The following is a 14,493-nucleotide window of genomic DNA, read 5'->3' as shown; positions in this document are numbered from 1 at the left end:
TAAAAATATAATTCGTTTAATTTTGTTAATTAAATTAATTAAAATGTAGACGAAAACATGATAAAAATTGACATGTTTTGAGGTTAAAGTATTAAATAAATTATGACAGATCCATATGGAAATTAGAAATTATAATTTTTGTTGCCATGGAAATCTTGTTTTTTGCTTGTAGTGCAGACATTTTTTTCTGTTTTTAAATTTAAAAAAAAAATGAATCGAGAATGATTCAAGTTTGAAAAGGTTTTTTTTTTGTTTGGAAGGGAAACGATGGCCATTATAAAAAAAAAAGGGGAGGCGAGTGAGAGTAGAGAATACATAATTAACAAGGCTAGTCGGTAAATCACAATGTTTCGTCTCGCCCTCCCAGTTTTTTCTATCACTTCTTCTCTTTCTCTCCTTTGGTCGAGGGAGGCCTCTAAAATTTCGAACGTAAGGGAGAACACAAAAAAAAACACCCCTAGCGATTGTACACACATACATTTATATATACATATATCATTTACGATTAATTGTTTGTTATTTTCGTCATTTTTTTTACCTCTAGTCTGAAATGTTATTGTATCATCGGGGTCGAGAAGACAAATGGGGGTTGGGGGGGAGATCATTAATTATGCGGGTTTTTTTTTGAACGCACGTTTTTTCGCGCCTTTCCATTTGACAGTTGAAAAATCTCCATACGAATCGCTATGACATCTGTCATTTAATAATACCAATTTACGGTTAAGTGTAACATGAAAAGTCACTACTTTAATTGATAATCTGTCAAATTTATCTTCGTTAAATTTAATTCCAATCATTAAATATGTATATTAAAATGTGTTAAAAATACATAAATAAGAATTTAAAAACGATTAAGTTTATAAGAATACATATTTTTTTAAAAATATTAATTGGAATGTGATGATTAAATGTAAATTAAATTTTGATTGAAAAAATAAAACCCAGCTTCAAAGTTGTTTGGGTTTTACCTAGTTTTGAATTATGCATATTCATCATTAAGTTTATGTAATTGAAATACTATAGTTGCATATAAATGGTTTTTATATAAAAAAAAAAGTGGATGTTGTAAAGTAAAACGTATTAATAATTCCATAAAAAATGTAAATACGTTTTTAATTTAATTTTTTAATTCCGCATCGATTGGGTTTTAACGAGATTAAATTTTGTATTTATTTCAAGTTTGCAACTGTATGTCTATATATACATATATATATATATATACAGATGTGTGTGTTTATTTGATCCAAATCTCATCTCTGCAGAGCTACACAGAGAGAGCTGTGTGTTGCCATGGCAAGTCTCTCTTTCTCTTCCCCCCCCCGACCCTCGACCCTTTCCAGCGCACACCGATATTTCGCTGTGTGTACGGCGGGAACCAATCGATTTTGCTCTTTTATTATAGGAATTTACATTTTATTGCCCCGGCCGTTGCATTATTCGCGCTTATAAACTACGTTTCGATAATGCAATTGCAACAAATTACACAAGTACGCGACGCCCGCCATTGTTACGAAATCGCTAATGCGAATAAAACAAAACACGCATTTAATTAATCGCCCAATCAATCAATACCAACTGTTAATTTTAAAAATCAATTTTTTCTAATTTTTGCTTTATTTTTGCAGGTAAGAATCATGGAAGATCACTGTTTTATTTCAAGGCGTACTGACTGGTAAAAGTATTCAATTTTTAAATTACAAAATTAGATCAATTTACTTTAAATTTTCAGAAACAGTTCTAAATTCTAAAAATAGATGTCGCGTTACAAATTTATATTATTATCGTCCGAGTATTTCAATAACAAATTCGATTAGTTCGTCTAATCTATTTTCGATTAGATACAATTACAACTATCTTGTTTTCTCTCTCTCTCTCTGAGTTAATAGTAATGAGTGTAATTAAAAACCAATCAAATTGGAACGTATGCAAATCGCCGCGGGGCCCAAATGCAAGCCGATTTATTGCATAAATCAAGCTGTTATGATTATTTAAGTACGATCGTTAATTTTATTAAATTAATGCCGGGGCTTCATCAAATTGATTGGTAACGGATTAGGACTGGACACACACTCATAGGTCCATCGGATTCCAAACGTAGGCAACATTACGTGCATCGTTGCAGCGCCGCGTATCGATTCCGGGGAACTTCAAAACTGCCGTTAAAATGTCATTACATAATTTAATTGGGTTCTAGTTTTATTATGCGGATGAGGGCGTATGGGGGGGGGATATATTTATGATGTTCAAGGGAATTTGCAATTCGCTTCCTTTTTTTCCTTCTTCTTTTCAATGCGGAATTTAATTTGATGGAATTAATGGTGTGCTTTGCATCGTAATGAACGAATTTCAGTTACGGATTTTCTCTAAAGAACAATGAGAAATGTATTAATGTGTGCTTGATTTAACTTTGTTTCGTTTATAATTAGTTTGCCATGAATTCATTGAAATTAATTATTTAATTAAAATTGCATTTGTCCAATTGTTAAATGAAATATTTCAAAAGGTGTTTATTTTCTTTAAATTTTTCAATTTATAATTGGAATATTAATTAAAAATATTAATTTAATTAAAAACAATTGATAATACATCAGAAGTTAAAGTGATGTAGACATTAAGTGCAAAGTTGTAGACAATCTGATTAGGGGGGTGGGAGAGGGTTGGTTGTTCGATTTGGGAAGTAGCGACTAATTGGTAAACGATTTGCTCGGGCTCTCGCCGATGAGATTATACACATATATAACATCATAGATTCGTTCCGGGGAATTCGAGAATCGATATGAGCGCGCGACGAGGTTGGCCCCCACGCGTTTTCATATTCCAATGGCAAATTCAATTACTTTCCACGGCAGACTCTGACGTCGCCGCCGCCGCCTCCGGCCACAGCCTCCCGACAATCCTGTTGAAAAAGGCACACATTCATAGCAACAATAATAACAACAGAGGCGGTGGCGGCGGCAGCTGCATCATTTCGAATAAATTAAGTTTTGCGCAAAGTTTCGTCCTTAATTTATACGGCGGAAACGCAGAAAAGTAATTCGATAATCCGACAATTCCTCATCCTAAACATAAACCGGGCCCGTTCTTAATCATCAAATTTTCTATATTAATTAAACAATCTACAATTTTATTTGTATTTGCTTTAATCCTCCATAATTATTAATTAATTACACTCATTAACCGAGAATTGCTATTAATTTGTTTCTAAATTTTTAATTATCTTTTGCAACGCAGCGAATGGAACGGAACGAAAACGTTTCGTTAAATTTTTGTTTAATTTAAAATTTACAAAAAAAAAAAATTAATTAAAAGAAAGAGTAACTGAGTAACTTTATACTCTCTCTCTATCTGTGCAAACTCGACGTACACGGTCGTTTAATGTTACGGTAACGGTGCGCAATTAAAGCGCGCTTTTTATTTCGCAATAACGCTTTTTAATTAAACTAATTCTAATTTAACAGTAATTTAATGAGAAATTGCATAATGTTTTACAACAAAAAAAAACATTGATCTATCTTGTTAGATTGTATAGTATTTTAAAAGAAATGACAGCTGTCAAGTTAAATCTGAACAATTTGACAATTAATGACAGTTTAAATAATTGTTTGCAATGTTTTATCATTTAAATATAATAATAATTTAAATTTTATTTTGACAGCTATCAGTTTTTTTTTTGTTTTAATTTTATGTTAAAATCTGACAGTTGCAAAATTAATTTAGGTAATTTATTAAAATTTCAATTTGACAGCTGTCATCTTATTTTTGTCACATTGCAATCCAGTCATTTGTTTAGCAGTTACACAACATTTGATTTAAAGCGCTGCAACGATTTATCCAGTAAATAGTATTTACAAATTTTGACAGGTGTCAATTTTTTACTGTTGACATGTTAGGTTAAAATCAGGACAACGGAGGTCTCCAATCAGATACGTAAATGAATGACAGTTGTAATTTCATTTAAATGAAGCGGGAAAAACAAAAAAAGAGAAGTGTCGATTAAAAAGGACAAAGAAATAAAAATCTATGTGTTTTCGTGCATGCGTGTAAAGGAAATTGAATAAATGTCAATTGTGTTGAGCTCATCAATCTATTAGGCATCGAAACATCCTCTATAACTCAAGTACGAGCGAAACGAGGGGCGGACGTATATCCAACCGCAGCCACCCCCGCATACGAATCGATCGATGTTTTTATGCCTATTTCATCGTATTACGTAATCATTATTATTTTTTTTTATTAATATTTTAATTTCTGCTAAAACATATGATGGATACACCAAAAGTTTGTAGAATTTACACGTGCTCCAGCTCTAATATTAGAGCGACTAGTTTACTGACCTACGCGTCTTCCTCTCGCCGCCCCCGCACGCGTTGCTCGCATCACTATCTGATTTATCGCTGTATTATTGCCAACCGAACAGAATGTTACCAGAATTGACTCATTCGCTTTTACATTTATTATTGCGTCAACTTTACGAGCGACCTAATGACATTCCGCTTATCGCATAAGGGTTACCGTGTTAGATTCGTCCTCATTTGAATTGCATTAGATGTTAAATCTAGTAATTCTCAAATAAAGTTTACTAATCTTTAAATTAATTAATAATTAGGTTACTTTCTAATAATATTAGATTTGTTGTGTATACAAAAAACGAATGAATTTTGTTTTGCACCACGAAATGATTGGTTTGTCTAAGGGTTGGTGCAGTGCAAACTATCAATAAACACGAATGTAAACGCATCTGCGCCGATGCACCACAATCGTGCATCGCGTGCACAGATCCTGGTGTATTTAATAAAATAATTCAATTCCGAATCAATTCGTGCTTCTGCGCGGACCCCGGGTACCAATTAACCTGTTTACAGCGCAATTTCAAATGATCTATTTTTGAATTTTGTTTATTTATTTGCCAATTCGAAGCAATCAATTTCCTGCTGCTTGCTTGCTTCTTCTCTATATATATTTCTTCTTTTTTTTTTTCTCTCGTGAGTGTGTTAATGTTTGTTTCTTTTTTTTTTATATTCCGCTCAATCTGCGTCCAAGTAAATATTATTTTTATCGAGCGGCACGAATTTATGTTGTATTAAAACAAATTGCGTTTATTTGTATATTTTAGAACGAACCTGGCACATCCGACGACTCGCACTCAACGTATAAATAGCATACTCTTCTTGTACCAGACGTGAATTTCGCTACTTACATTCCTTTTTTTAAAAAAATATTTACAACGTTTTATGAAAATGCATATTTCTCTGTGAAATATTAATTTTTGCTTGTAGAGTTACATAAATTTATTACTGTATTAATAATTTACATACAACGTTTTATTAAAAATGCTTATTTTATTATAAAACATGTTTTGTTCTTAAATTTGCTATAAAAAGTAACGTTTACGAAGAACTGTCATCTAGTATTATTATTATATGATTAATGTGATTATTTACAACAAAAGTTTCAGATTTCAATAGTATTTAAAATTTTATTTTGACATATGTCAAATATTTGTTAATTGATAATAATAGGTTCTTAATGGATTTTATATAATTGAAAATTCAACAGAAAAGTAATGTTTTCTGATTTTAATAGTATTGAAATTTAATTTTGACATCTGTCAATTTTTATGTCAAATATTATTTTGAAATATGGATAATAATAGGTTTCTAATCTGATTTGAAAATTGAATTTCACATATGTGTAAAACTGGAATTCTATAGAAAAGTAATGTTTTCTGATTTTACTAGTATTGAAATTTTATTTTTACATATGTCAAATATTTGTTAATTGATATTTTGTGATATAGATAAAGGTTTTCAATCTGATTTTTATATGTATATTTTTCATGAACAAAATTGAAATACAATAGATAAATAATATTTTTCTAATTTTATTTTGACAGCTGTCAAATTTTTTATTTAGACAGTCTCGAATTATCATTTGTAGAACTGTCATCAAGTATTGTTATTATATGATTAATGTGATTATTTACGACAAAAGTTTCAGATTTCGATAGTATTTAAAATTTTATTTTGACATATATCATATTAGACATATGTCAAATATTTGTTAATTGATATTTTGTGATATAGATAATAATAGGTTTTTAATGGATTTTATATAATTGAAAATCAACAGAAAAGTAATGTTTTCTGATTTTAATAGTATTGAAATTTCGTTTTGACAACTGTCAATTTTTATGTCAAATATTATTTTGAAATATGGACAATAATAATAGGTTTTCAATCTGATTTACTAGTATTGAAATTATATTTTGACATATGTCAAATATTTGTTAATTGATATTTTGTTATATAGATAATAATAGATTTTCAGTGGATTTTATATAATTGAAAATCAACAGAAAAGTAATGTTTTCTGATTTTAATAGTATTGAAATTTCATTTTGACAGTTGTCAATTTTTATGTCAAATATTATTTTTAAATATGAATAATAATAGGTTTTCAATCTGTTTGAAAATTGAATTTCACATATGTGTAAAAACTGAAATTCTATAGAAAAGTAATATTTTCTGATTTTATTAGTATTGAAATTTTATTTTGACATATGTCAAATATTTGTTAATTAAAATTTTGTAATATAGATAATAATAGGTTTTTAATGTATTTTCTATAATTTAAAATCAACAGAAAAATAATGTTTTCTGATTTTAATAGTATTGAAATTTCATTTTGACAGCTGTCAATTTTTATGTCAAATATTATTTTGAAATATGGATAATAATAGGTTTTCAATCTGATTTGAATGTTAGATTTCACATATGTGTAAAACTAGAATTCTATAGAAAAGTAATGTTTTCTGGTTTCACTAGTATTGAAATTTTATTTTGACATATGTCAAATATTGATATTTTGTAATATGGATAATAATAGGTTTTCAATGTGATTTGTATATTGGATTTTTCATGTACAAAATTGAACTTCAATAGATAAATAATATTTTTGTAATTTTATTTTGACAGCTGTCAAATTTTTTATTTAGACAGTCTCGAATATTTATTTGTAGAACTGGAAAATAATGGAATTTGATATATTTCTCGTGTTTAAGGTGTTTTCTGCGTATCTGATTTCATTTTTTACATGTGTCTGGCTGGCATTCGGTACAAAACAGGTCTTTTGAATATGCATAAAACTGTAGCGATTTGTCGAGCGGCAGAAATCAAAAGGAAAACGAAAAAAAAAAGAACGGAAAAAACGGGAGAGCGCAATTTGTTTTAGGGGATGGATTCGCATCGCACGCGCCCTTCGGATGTGTTTGCTGCACGTCTGCATAATTCCCTTTGTCGGGATTTCTGTTTCTCTGCCTCTCTCTCTCTCCACATGCCGATTTTCCTTCATTCATCCGCGTTTCAATTACGTTTACACAACGCAATATTGTGTTTCGTCGTATGGAAAAATGAAATAAATGGTGGATGCGCCGGTGTATCTGCTATGAGTGTTTCAAATATATGTAAAAAGAGATATGGAAGGAATGCAAAGGTTTGGTTTGAATCTGCGGAATGCTTTTTCGGTCCGCCCTCACCGCAATTAATGCCTCCCGGGATTTCCACGTTTAAACGAAACGCACACAAGTTTATTTTTTTCTTCCGTTTTTCGATACGAATCAAGAGATTTTAAAGTAATCTTTAATTATTTATCAATTCATGTTCGATTAGGAATAAAACTTCGTTAGTTAAGAGGGCGTTGTTTTCTCGACAAAAGACGAACGGAAAGTTTGTTTGCGCATTGTTCGCGTTTAGCTCCTCGTGAATTTATTAAAAATGGATCGGAGATTATCGTGGATGAATGCAAAAAAAAAAAATGTAAAGAGTAGTTTCCCAAAGTATTTCTCAATTGTTTGCTAGTTGAATGGTATATGGATGGATGTTTTTGGGGGGTTGTTGAAATCAGCGAACTAATATATATATATATATATATAAAATCAATAATGGCCGCAACATCAGCAATAATAAACACGCGAATCCGTAGATTTTGAGTGGGTTGAAAATGTACACACATAGACAGACATTTCGTTGATGAATATAACAATGAACTGGATAAAAAGCAAATACAATTAAGCGGGGTTGGGGGAGGAGGTCAATTGGATGCGATTGAAAAAAAGTGCGATCCGCTTTGTCGAAAATTACCGCGGCAAACCAAATAAATAAATAAATGAGTGAGTGAATGAATGAATGAATGAATGGAAAATAGTCGATGGCCGGCGGGAATTAAATTTAAACGCGTCGCATTCGCAATTACGTACAAATGTTTAATTACGGCCGTATTGGAACAATCGCGCTCTTCAATTACGGCATTCGCCGCGGGCGTTTCCCGGGTAACCAAAGTGTATGAGTGAGTGAGTGTGTGTTATATGGAGAGAGAGAGAGAGAGAGAGATATATGCCAGACTACGTTTTCCGTTCATCTGATATTTGTAGCATTAGTTGCATTGAGTTTAAATCATAATTTCGATTTGATTCAATTTCGATGTTAATTATGAATTGGAGTTTGCGCTAATGTTTCTGTATTTGACAGGGTATTACACGAAATCTAACGGCAGCCAAAATTATGCTCACAGACTCGTATTATTATTTTTGAATACTTGTCCTTAATTCACTTGTTTAATTATAGTTAAGTTTTTCGTGGTTGTCGAATTCGTGCTTTTTCAGAATCTTATTTTTTCGTTTTTTTCAACTTTACAAGAAATCCAAAAGAGATGTATTCCCATATGCTTGTTTTATTCTCTGAATACTTGTCTTTAATATGCGTATCCAATAATATTTCAGTCTTTCGTGGTTCTTGAGAAAATCGTTGAAAACTAAAAACTTGATCATTTTTGAACATTTGAAATTTACGGTAATTTTTGAACATTTGAAATTTACGGTAAAATTTGAACATTTGTCTTTAATTTGCGTATTCAATCATATTTAAGTCTTTAGTGGTTATCGAGAAAATCGCTGAAAACTAAAGACACTTCTAGTTCAAGAGCGTATTTTTTTTTTCGTTTTTTGAACTTTGACGGCGTTACAAGAAATCCAGAAGAGATATGATTATTCCCATATACTTGTTTTATTCCATGAATAAACATAAACATATACTTATATTTAATATGCGTATTCAATAATATTTCAGTCTTTCGTGAGAAAATCGTTGAAAACTAAGAACTTGATCATTTTTGATTATATGAAATTTACGGTAATTTTTGAATTTTTTGAAATTTACGGCAATTTTTAAACATTTGTCTTTAATTTGCGTATTCAATCATATTTAAGTCTTTAGTGGTAATCGCGAAAATCGCTGAAAACTAAAGACACTTATTTTTTTTTTTGGTTTTTCAACTTTGATATCAAATTAGAACAAATCCAGAAGAGTAACAATTCCTATTCTAATTTAATCAGGCTATTTTTTTAATCTGGAGAATTTCTCTAAAAAAAAAAACAAACTAGTCCAGGTAGTAGCATTAATAAACAGTTATGCAAATAGAGTGTTTAATTAAAAGTTTACTTAACGATTAGAGGGAAGCGCGCTCGTAACGTGTGCGTGGCACACACACAAAGGCGGGCGCAAGCGTGCGCTGCCCGTGGAAATTATTAATTAAAATGTCTGCGGAACGGCCATTGTGATAAAATAGAAGAGAAAAGAAAAAGGGCCCAAAAGCAAAACACATTCACATAAATCCATGCACACACATTTACATAGTAGATACATTTACAGTAGAGAGAGACATAAATACATTTTCGTTTAAAATCAATAAGTTTTGCGGACGTGCATGCATTTTAATGTCCAAATATATTTACCAAATGCATTAGCCTGATCAATTGATTAATTACGTTTGGAAATTGGTTTTCCCCAACAAAATAAAAATTAAACAGTATCATTTTATTCATCGCTCCAACGTTCGTCCTTTCATGTTCGGTCGCTCTGTTTTTTAATGTTTAAGCCATAAAATATTCACGTACACCGCCCTCGGGGATGGTTGGATGGATGGATGGATGGATGGGATAGGTTGGAAAAGCACCCCCCCCTCCCCTTCCAAACGTCTGCCTCCGAAACATCAGTTTCAGTATACAGCGAAATGTGGAACAAAACGGATAAAACCAGATATAACATTTAAAATTTTTATACAAGCTTACAGAAATATGTAGCATGGATTTTATTTGAAAAAGTTAAGCAACAATTTTTGCTGATTATAACTTTTATAATTTATATATTTATCGATTTTATTAAAGGAATATTGCATAATTCATTAGAGCATCGCGTAGCCTTGGAAGTATTTCATTGTTTTTCTTTTTTTCATCTTCTTCTATCGTCGAGGTTGCGTTATTTATTTAATTCGCTCGGTAAGCACGAAATTAAAATCACGTAGCGTGTAAAATGTAGTTTGGAAAGCTCTGGAGAGAGTGAGTGAGTGAGAGAGACAAGGAGAGAATGAGGAGGAAGGGTGGTTTGCAGTCGTGCCGATGCGAAAATCAATACATGAAAATATATTTCCACTTTAATTACATACACACAGTGCAGTGCGCGCCCGACCTTCCACCGCCGCCCCCCCTCGTCGCTCCGATCCTCCCAGGAATTAAACGACCTTAATTCATTGAATTATGATTGAAGACCGACAAGAATACGTATATAAATAAGTCATTAGCCCTTATTTCCATGACTTATCTAATGGTAATACAAACATGCGCTGCTATAAATTACCATATAAATGTTTAATTAATTAGTACTAAAAATTAAATTAAAATTTGAATATTTAATATTATTTCTTTATCTGCTACTTATGTAATGCAGTTGCTATGGACACCTTTCCGTTGCTAAGATAATTAACAATTACGCCATGACAGTTGCTAATGATCTTTTCATGAAGAATATTCATTGTGGTTATGTAATTGTTATTATATTTTTTTCGTTGCTATGGTAATTATTTTCTTTTAAGGACTTCTTCAAAATAACGCGTTGTTGTTAAATAATAGAAATAATTGGATTGCATTAATCAAATGTATATATGTAATTATAATTCAGTTGTGAAAATGTTTTTATAAATAATGAGGCGCGCTCGTACTGAAATAACTTTATATATAAATATATATATATAGTTGTGCGAATTAAACTTTAATGGAATGAAACCAGTTTATAGCTTTATGCCTTTGCCCGGTCGATCGTTAAGTCTGTCGTGCGAAGGAAACGAGACGAGAAGAACGTATGGGAATGAATTGATTTTAATTCGCATCCTATTTACGTTCGTACATAATATAATGTGCAACTGCACTTGTTCGAATTAACTAACTATTTAGTGAAGCATCTGGCGCACGGATTTTCAATTCAATACGGCCCTTATAAATATGCAAATATTTTTGATAATCATAAGAAAAGAAAGAATTATTATTATTAATTAGTTGATTGATTGTTAATGATTAATTAAATTTGATTATGTGAACGACAATAATGTTATCGTGTTTATTGAGTTGCCTATAATAATTTTTTTTTTCAAATACACTTTTAGCGTATTAGCAAACCAAGAATGCTACGTTTATGATCATATGCACATTTTGTGCCATGAATATTCAAGTTTAATTTATGTGCACAATTCTATCCGTTGATGTCGAGAAAATCGCTAAAAATTAGAGACTGAATTTTCGACGTGTTTTTATTTTCAATTACAAGCAAACCGGAAAAACTATATTTATTCCCATAGACTCGTTTTATTCTCTGAATATTTGTCTATAATACACGTATTCAATCATATTTCAGTCTTTCGTGGTTGTCGTATGACACTGCTTGTATCAAAGCTTATTTTTATTAAAGTTTGATTACGAATTACAAGAAATCCAGAAGATATACAACTATTCTCATAGACTTGTTTGATTCCCTGAATACTTGTCTTTAATATATGTATTCAATTATATATCCATTATTTTTTCGTGGATGTCGAGTAAACTAAAGACACTAATTTTTCGTTTGTTCAAGTTTGACTGTGAATTACAAGCAAATGTGAAGGTTTACCATTATACATATAGACATGTTTTATTCCTTGAATACTTGTTTTTAATTTACGTTTTCTATAATATTCCTGTTATTCATAGATGTCGAGGAAATTGTTAAAAACGAAAGACATGTCATTCGGTCAATATAGATTAATGAACTTATTTATATTCTGCTTTAACATTATTTATAAATCTTAATGAATATATGATGAAATCTACGTTACAGTTGATACGTGTATCTTTTTAGTAACGCATATTTCATCCATCGTCGTTTCTGAAAAGTTTCCTTTTTGGGCTTTTTCATATTTAATGGAGCGGTTCGAGGATTCCTCGTGAATGAATGATAGAATAGAGTCATCGATACATATTTATCATCGCGTCAAGAGTATATGGATTGTTCCTCAGACAAAAACACTAGAAAATCCAATGAAATAACAACTGTTGTAAGAGTTTTCCATTTGGCTTAGCGTAAAGAATATCATTTACGGAATTACATAATCAACGGAATTGGGCGCGGCGTTGGAAGTGGAGGAAGAGACAGAAATCGGAAGCAGACGCGAAGTTTATTTGCGGACGAGGCAGAAGAAGGGAATAATAAAAATGCAAGGAAAGCGGGGGTGTGTGGAAGCGAGAGAAAGAACGATGAAGAGAGAAAGAGAGAGAGTTTCCTGCGAATCGATACGGCAAACACGTAGACGGTTAAATTAAAAGTTTAATTTTTAAGGCTTCAGACAGCAGCACACTCGAAACAAATATATTATATAGATCTCGAGACAAAGTTTGTAAACTAACTTTACGAAACAACATCTAAATTAATGCTAGTATTATTTTTTTTCTAGCTGAAAATTGTGTAGAATCTAATATTCCACTATGCTATTAATTAAATTTTAAAATAATGGAAATCGAAGTATGTGTCTGTTTCCTGTTGTTTCGACAAACTTATCTCGGTTATAGTAAATTTGATATGCTTCTTCGCATGCGAGCGTTTTTTTTAAGGCTTCCGACAGATTCGCTTACACGAAACAAATAGTATTAGATCTCTCAAGTTAAACTTTACAAACTAACTTAACTTTCAGAACTTCTACATTAATGCTCGTATTGTTTTCTGAAGAGCACAAAAGAAATTGATTTAAAATTAGAATCTACGTTCTTACCAATTATATCGAAGCTGAAGCTGTAATATTATGAAAATGCAATCAACGTTTATGTATGTTTCCTGTTTGTTCCGCAAAACTTATCTATCAATTCGATATGCACTGAAAACAGAGCAATTTTTTGTTGTTGCTAAATTTATATTTTCCGTTTTAAATTTCATGTGTGCATATGAATCGCAGACTGGCGGAAGGGCGAAACAAATCGCTATGGTTACCTGTTACCTCCTCCTCCTCCTCATCTACCTATGCAGACTACCCCCGATGCAAGTGTATGGACAGAGAAGGGCGCGTTCGCGTTTTCCAATTTTGCGCATTTCCATGTTTCCTCTCTCGTCCTCCTCCATTATTAAACTTTTCTCAGATACACCCGCACACACACTAACTCACTCAAAACGCTGTGTCTGCACTGCGATTATCAATGCACGAAGAATTGGTACATAATCCCAAACAGAAAAAGCTTCTTACTCTCCAAATACAGTCAGTCTTTCATACTTAAGGATGAGAGTTTGTTGGATCGACGTGAGTGGATGCAAAAGGATAAAACACGTTTCAGCGTATTTTTTTGTGCTGCGTGTGTGACAACGTTTTAATTAAAGCAGCGAATTGCAAAGAAGAATGTAAACAGTGAATTATCTTTTTCCTTATTTTTTCTTATTCGTAATTCGCTTTATGTTGTTTCTTTTTCGTTTCCCCTTTTGTACGTTCATCTTCTCCCGAGCACGAAATGTAAGCACAGCGAATGGATAAATAATAAAGGAGGAAACTGGTTTCTCTCGTATGCAATTCTGCATTAAGATGGACAAATAAAATGATAGAAAAGTTTAAAATGTAATTTTATTTGTAAATTTTGAATGATGCTTATGTTGTTTTCTTTTTTTGCTTGCAGGATGAAGTGTTGGCCATATCGGAGAAGGTTGTGCTCAAAGTCGAAGATCTCATTACCTGGATAACTTTAGATGCGGAGTGGAATTGGGGGCGGCAGGCAAAGTACATAGATCCGCCAAACTCTAACCAGGATTCGTTCGTGCCGTTGGCACCGCATCCCATCAGGCTCACGGAGACCGCGCTGGACTTTACGGACGTCGAAAAGGAGCGAAAACTATTAGGTTCGTTCACAGACATTCTCTTACATGCCTCTTAATAACGTAAATTGAATATACAAAAAATCAAAGACGTTTGTAGTGGAAAACCGCGAGAAAATCATAGAAAAATAGACGAAATATTCAATAAGATGATTGGTTTAGAAAAGTCAGCAAAAAATTATGAGGAAGTAAATAGAAAAATTCGCATTTCAAAACATCCAAACTTAAGAAACTGAATTGAGTGAAATTTATGATGAAAAACTATATTCAAAATCACATTCAATCA

General features: G+C 31.7%; 1 protein-coding gene across 1 annotated transcript in view; it reads left to right on the top strand.

Annotated features, from left to right (window-relative positions):
* Positions 1–14,231, top strand: part of LOC108569713 (AT-rich interactive domain-containing protein 5B-like) — a gene marked incomplete at its 3' end in the record, with an annotated part of 70,493 nt that extends 56,262 nt beyond the window's left edge. The window contains exon 4 of the mRNA XM_017931373.1: positions 14,012–14,231. Within this exon, the coding sequence (XP_017786862.1) occupies positions 14,012–14,231 (220 nt within the window). The remainder of the gene's footprint in view (positions 1–14,011) is intronic.
* Between the last annotated feature and the right edge of the window lie 262 nt (positions 14,232–14,493).

The sequence above is a fragment of the Nicrophorus vespilloides genome, unplaced genomic scaffold (assembly GCF_001412225.1).
Source record: "Nicrophorus vespilloides isolate i.1.1-1 unplaced genomic scaffold, Nicve_v1.0, whole genome shotgun sequence".
Lineage (NCBI taxonomy): Eukaryota > Metazoa > Arthropoda > Insecta > Coleoptera > Silphidae > Nicrophorus > Nicrophorus vespilloides.
The sequence above is the reverse complement of the archived record's forward strand: the minus strand, read 5'-3'. Positions and strand labels throughout refer to the sequence as shown.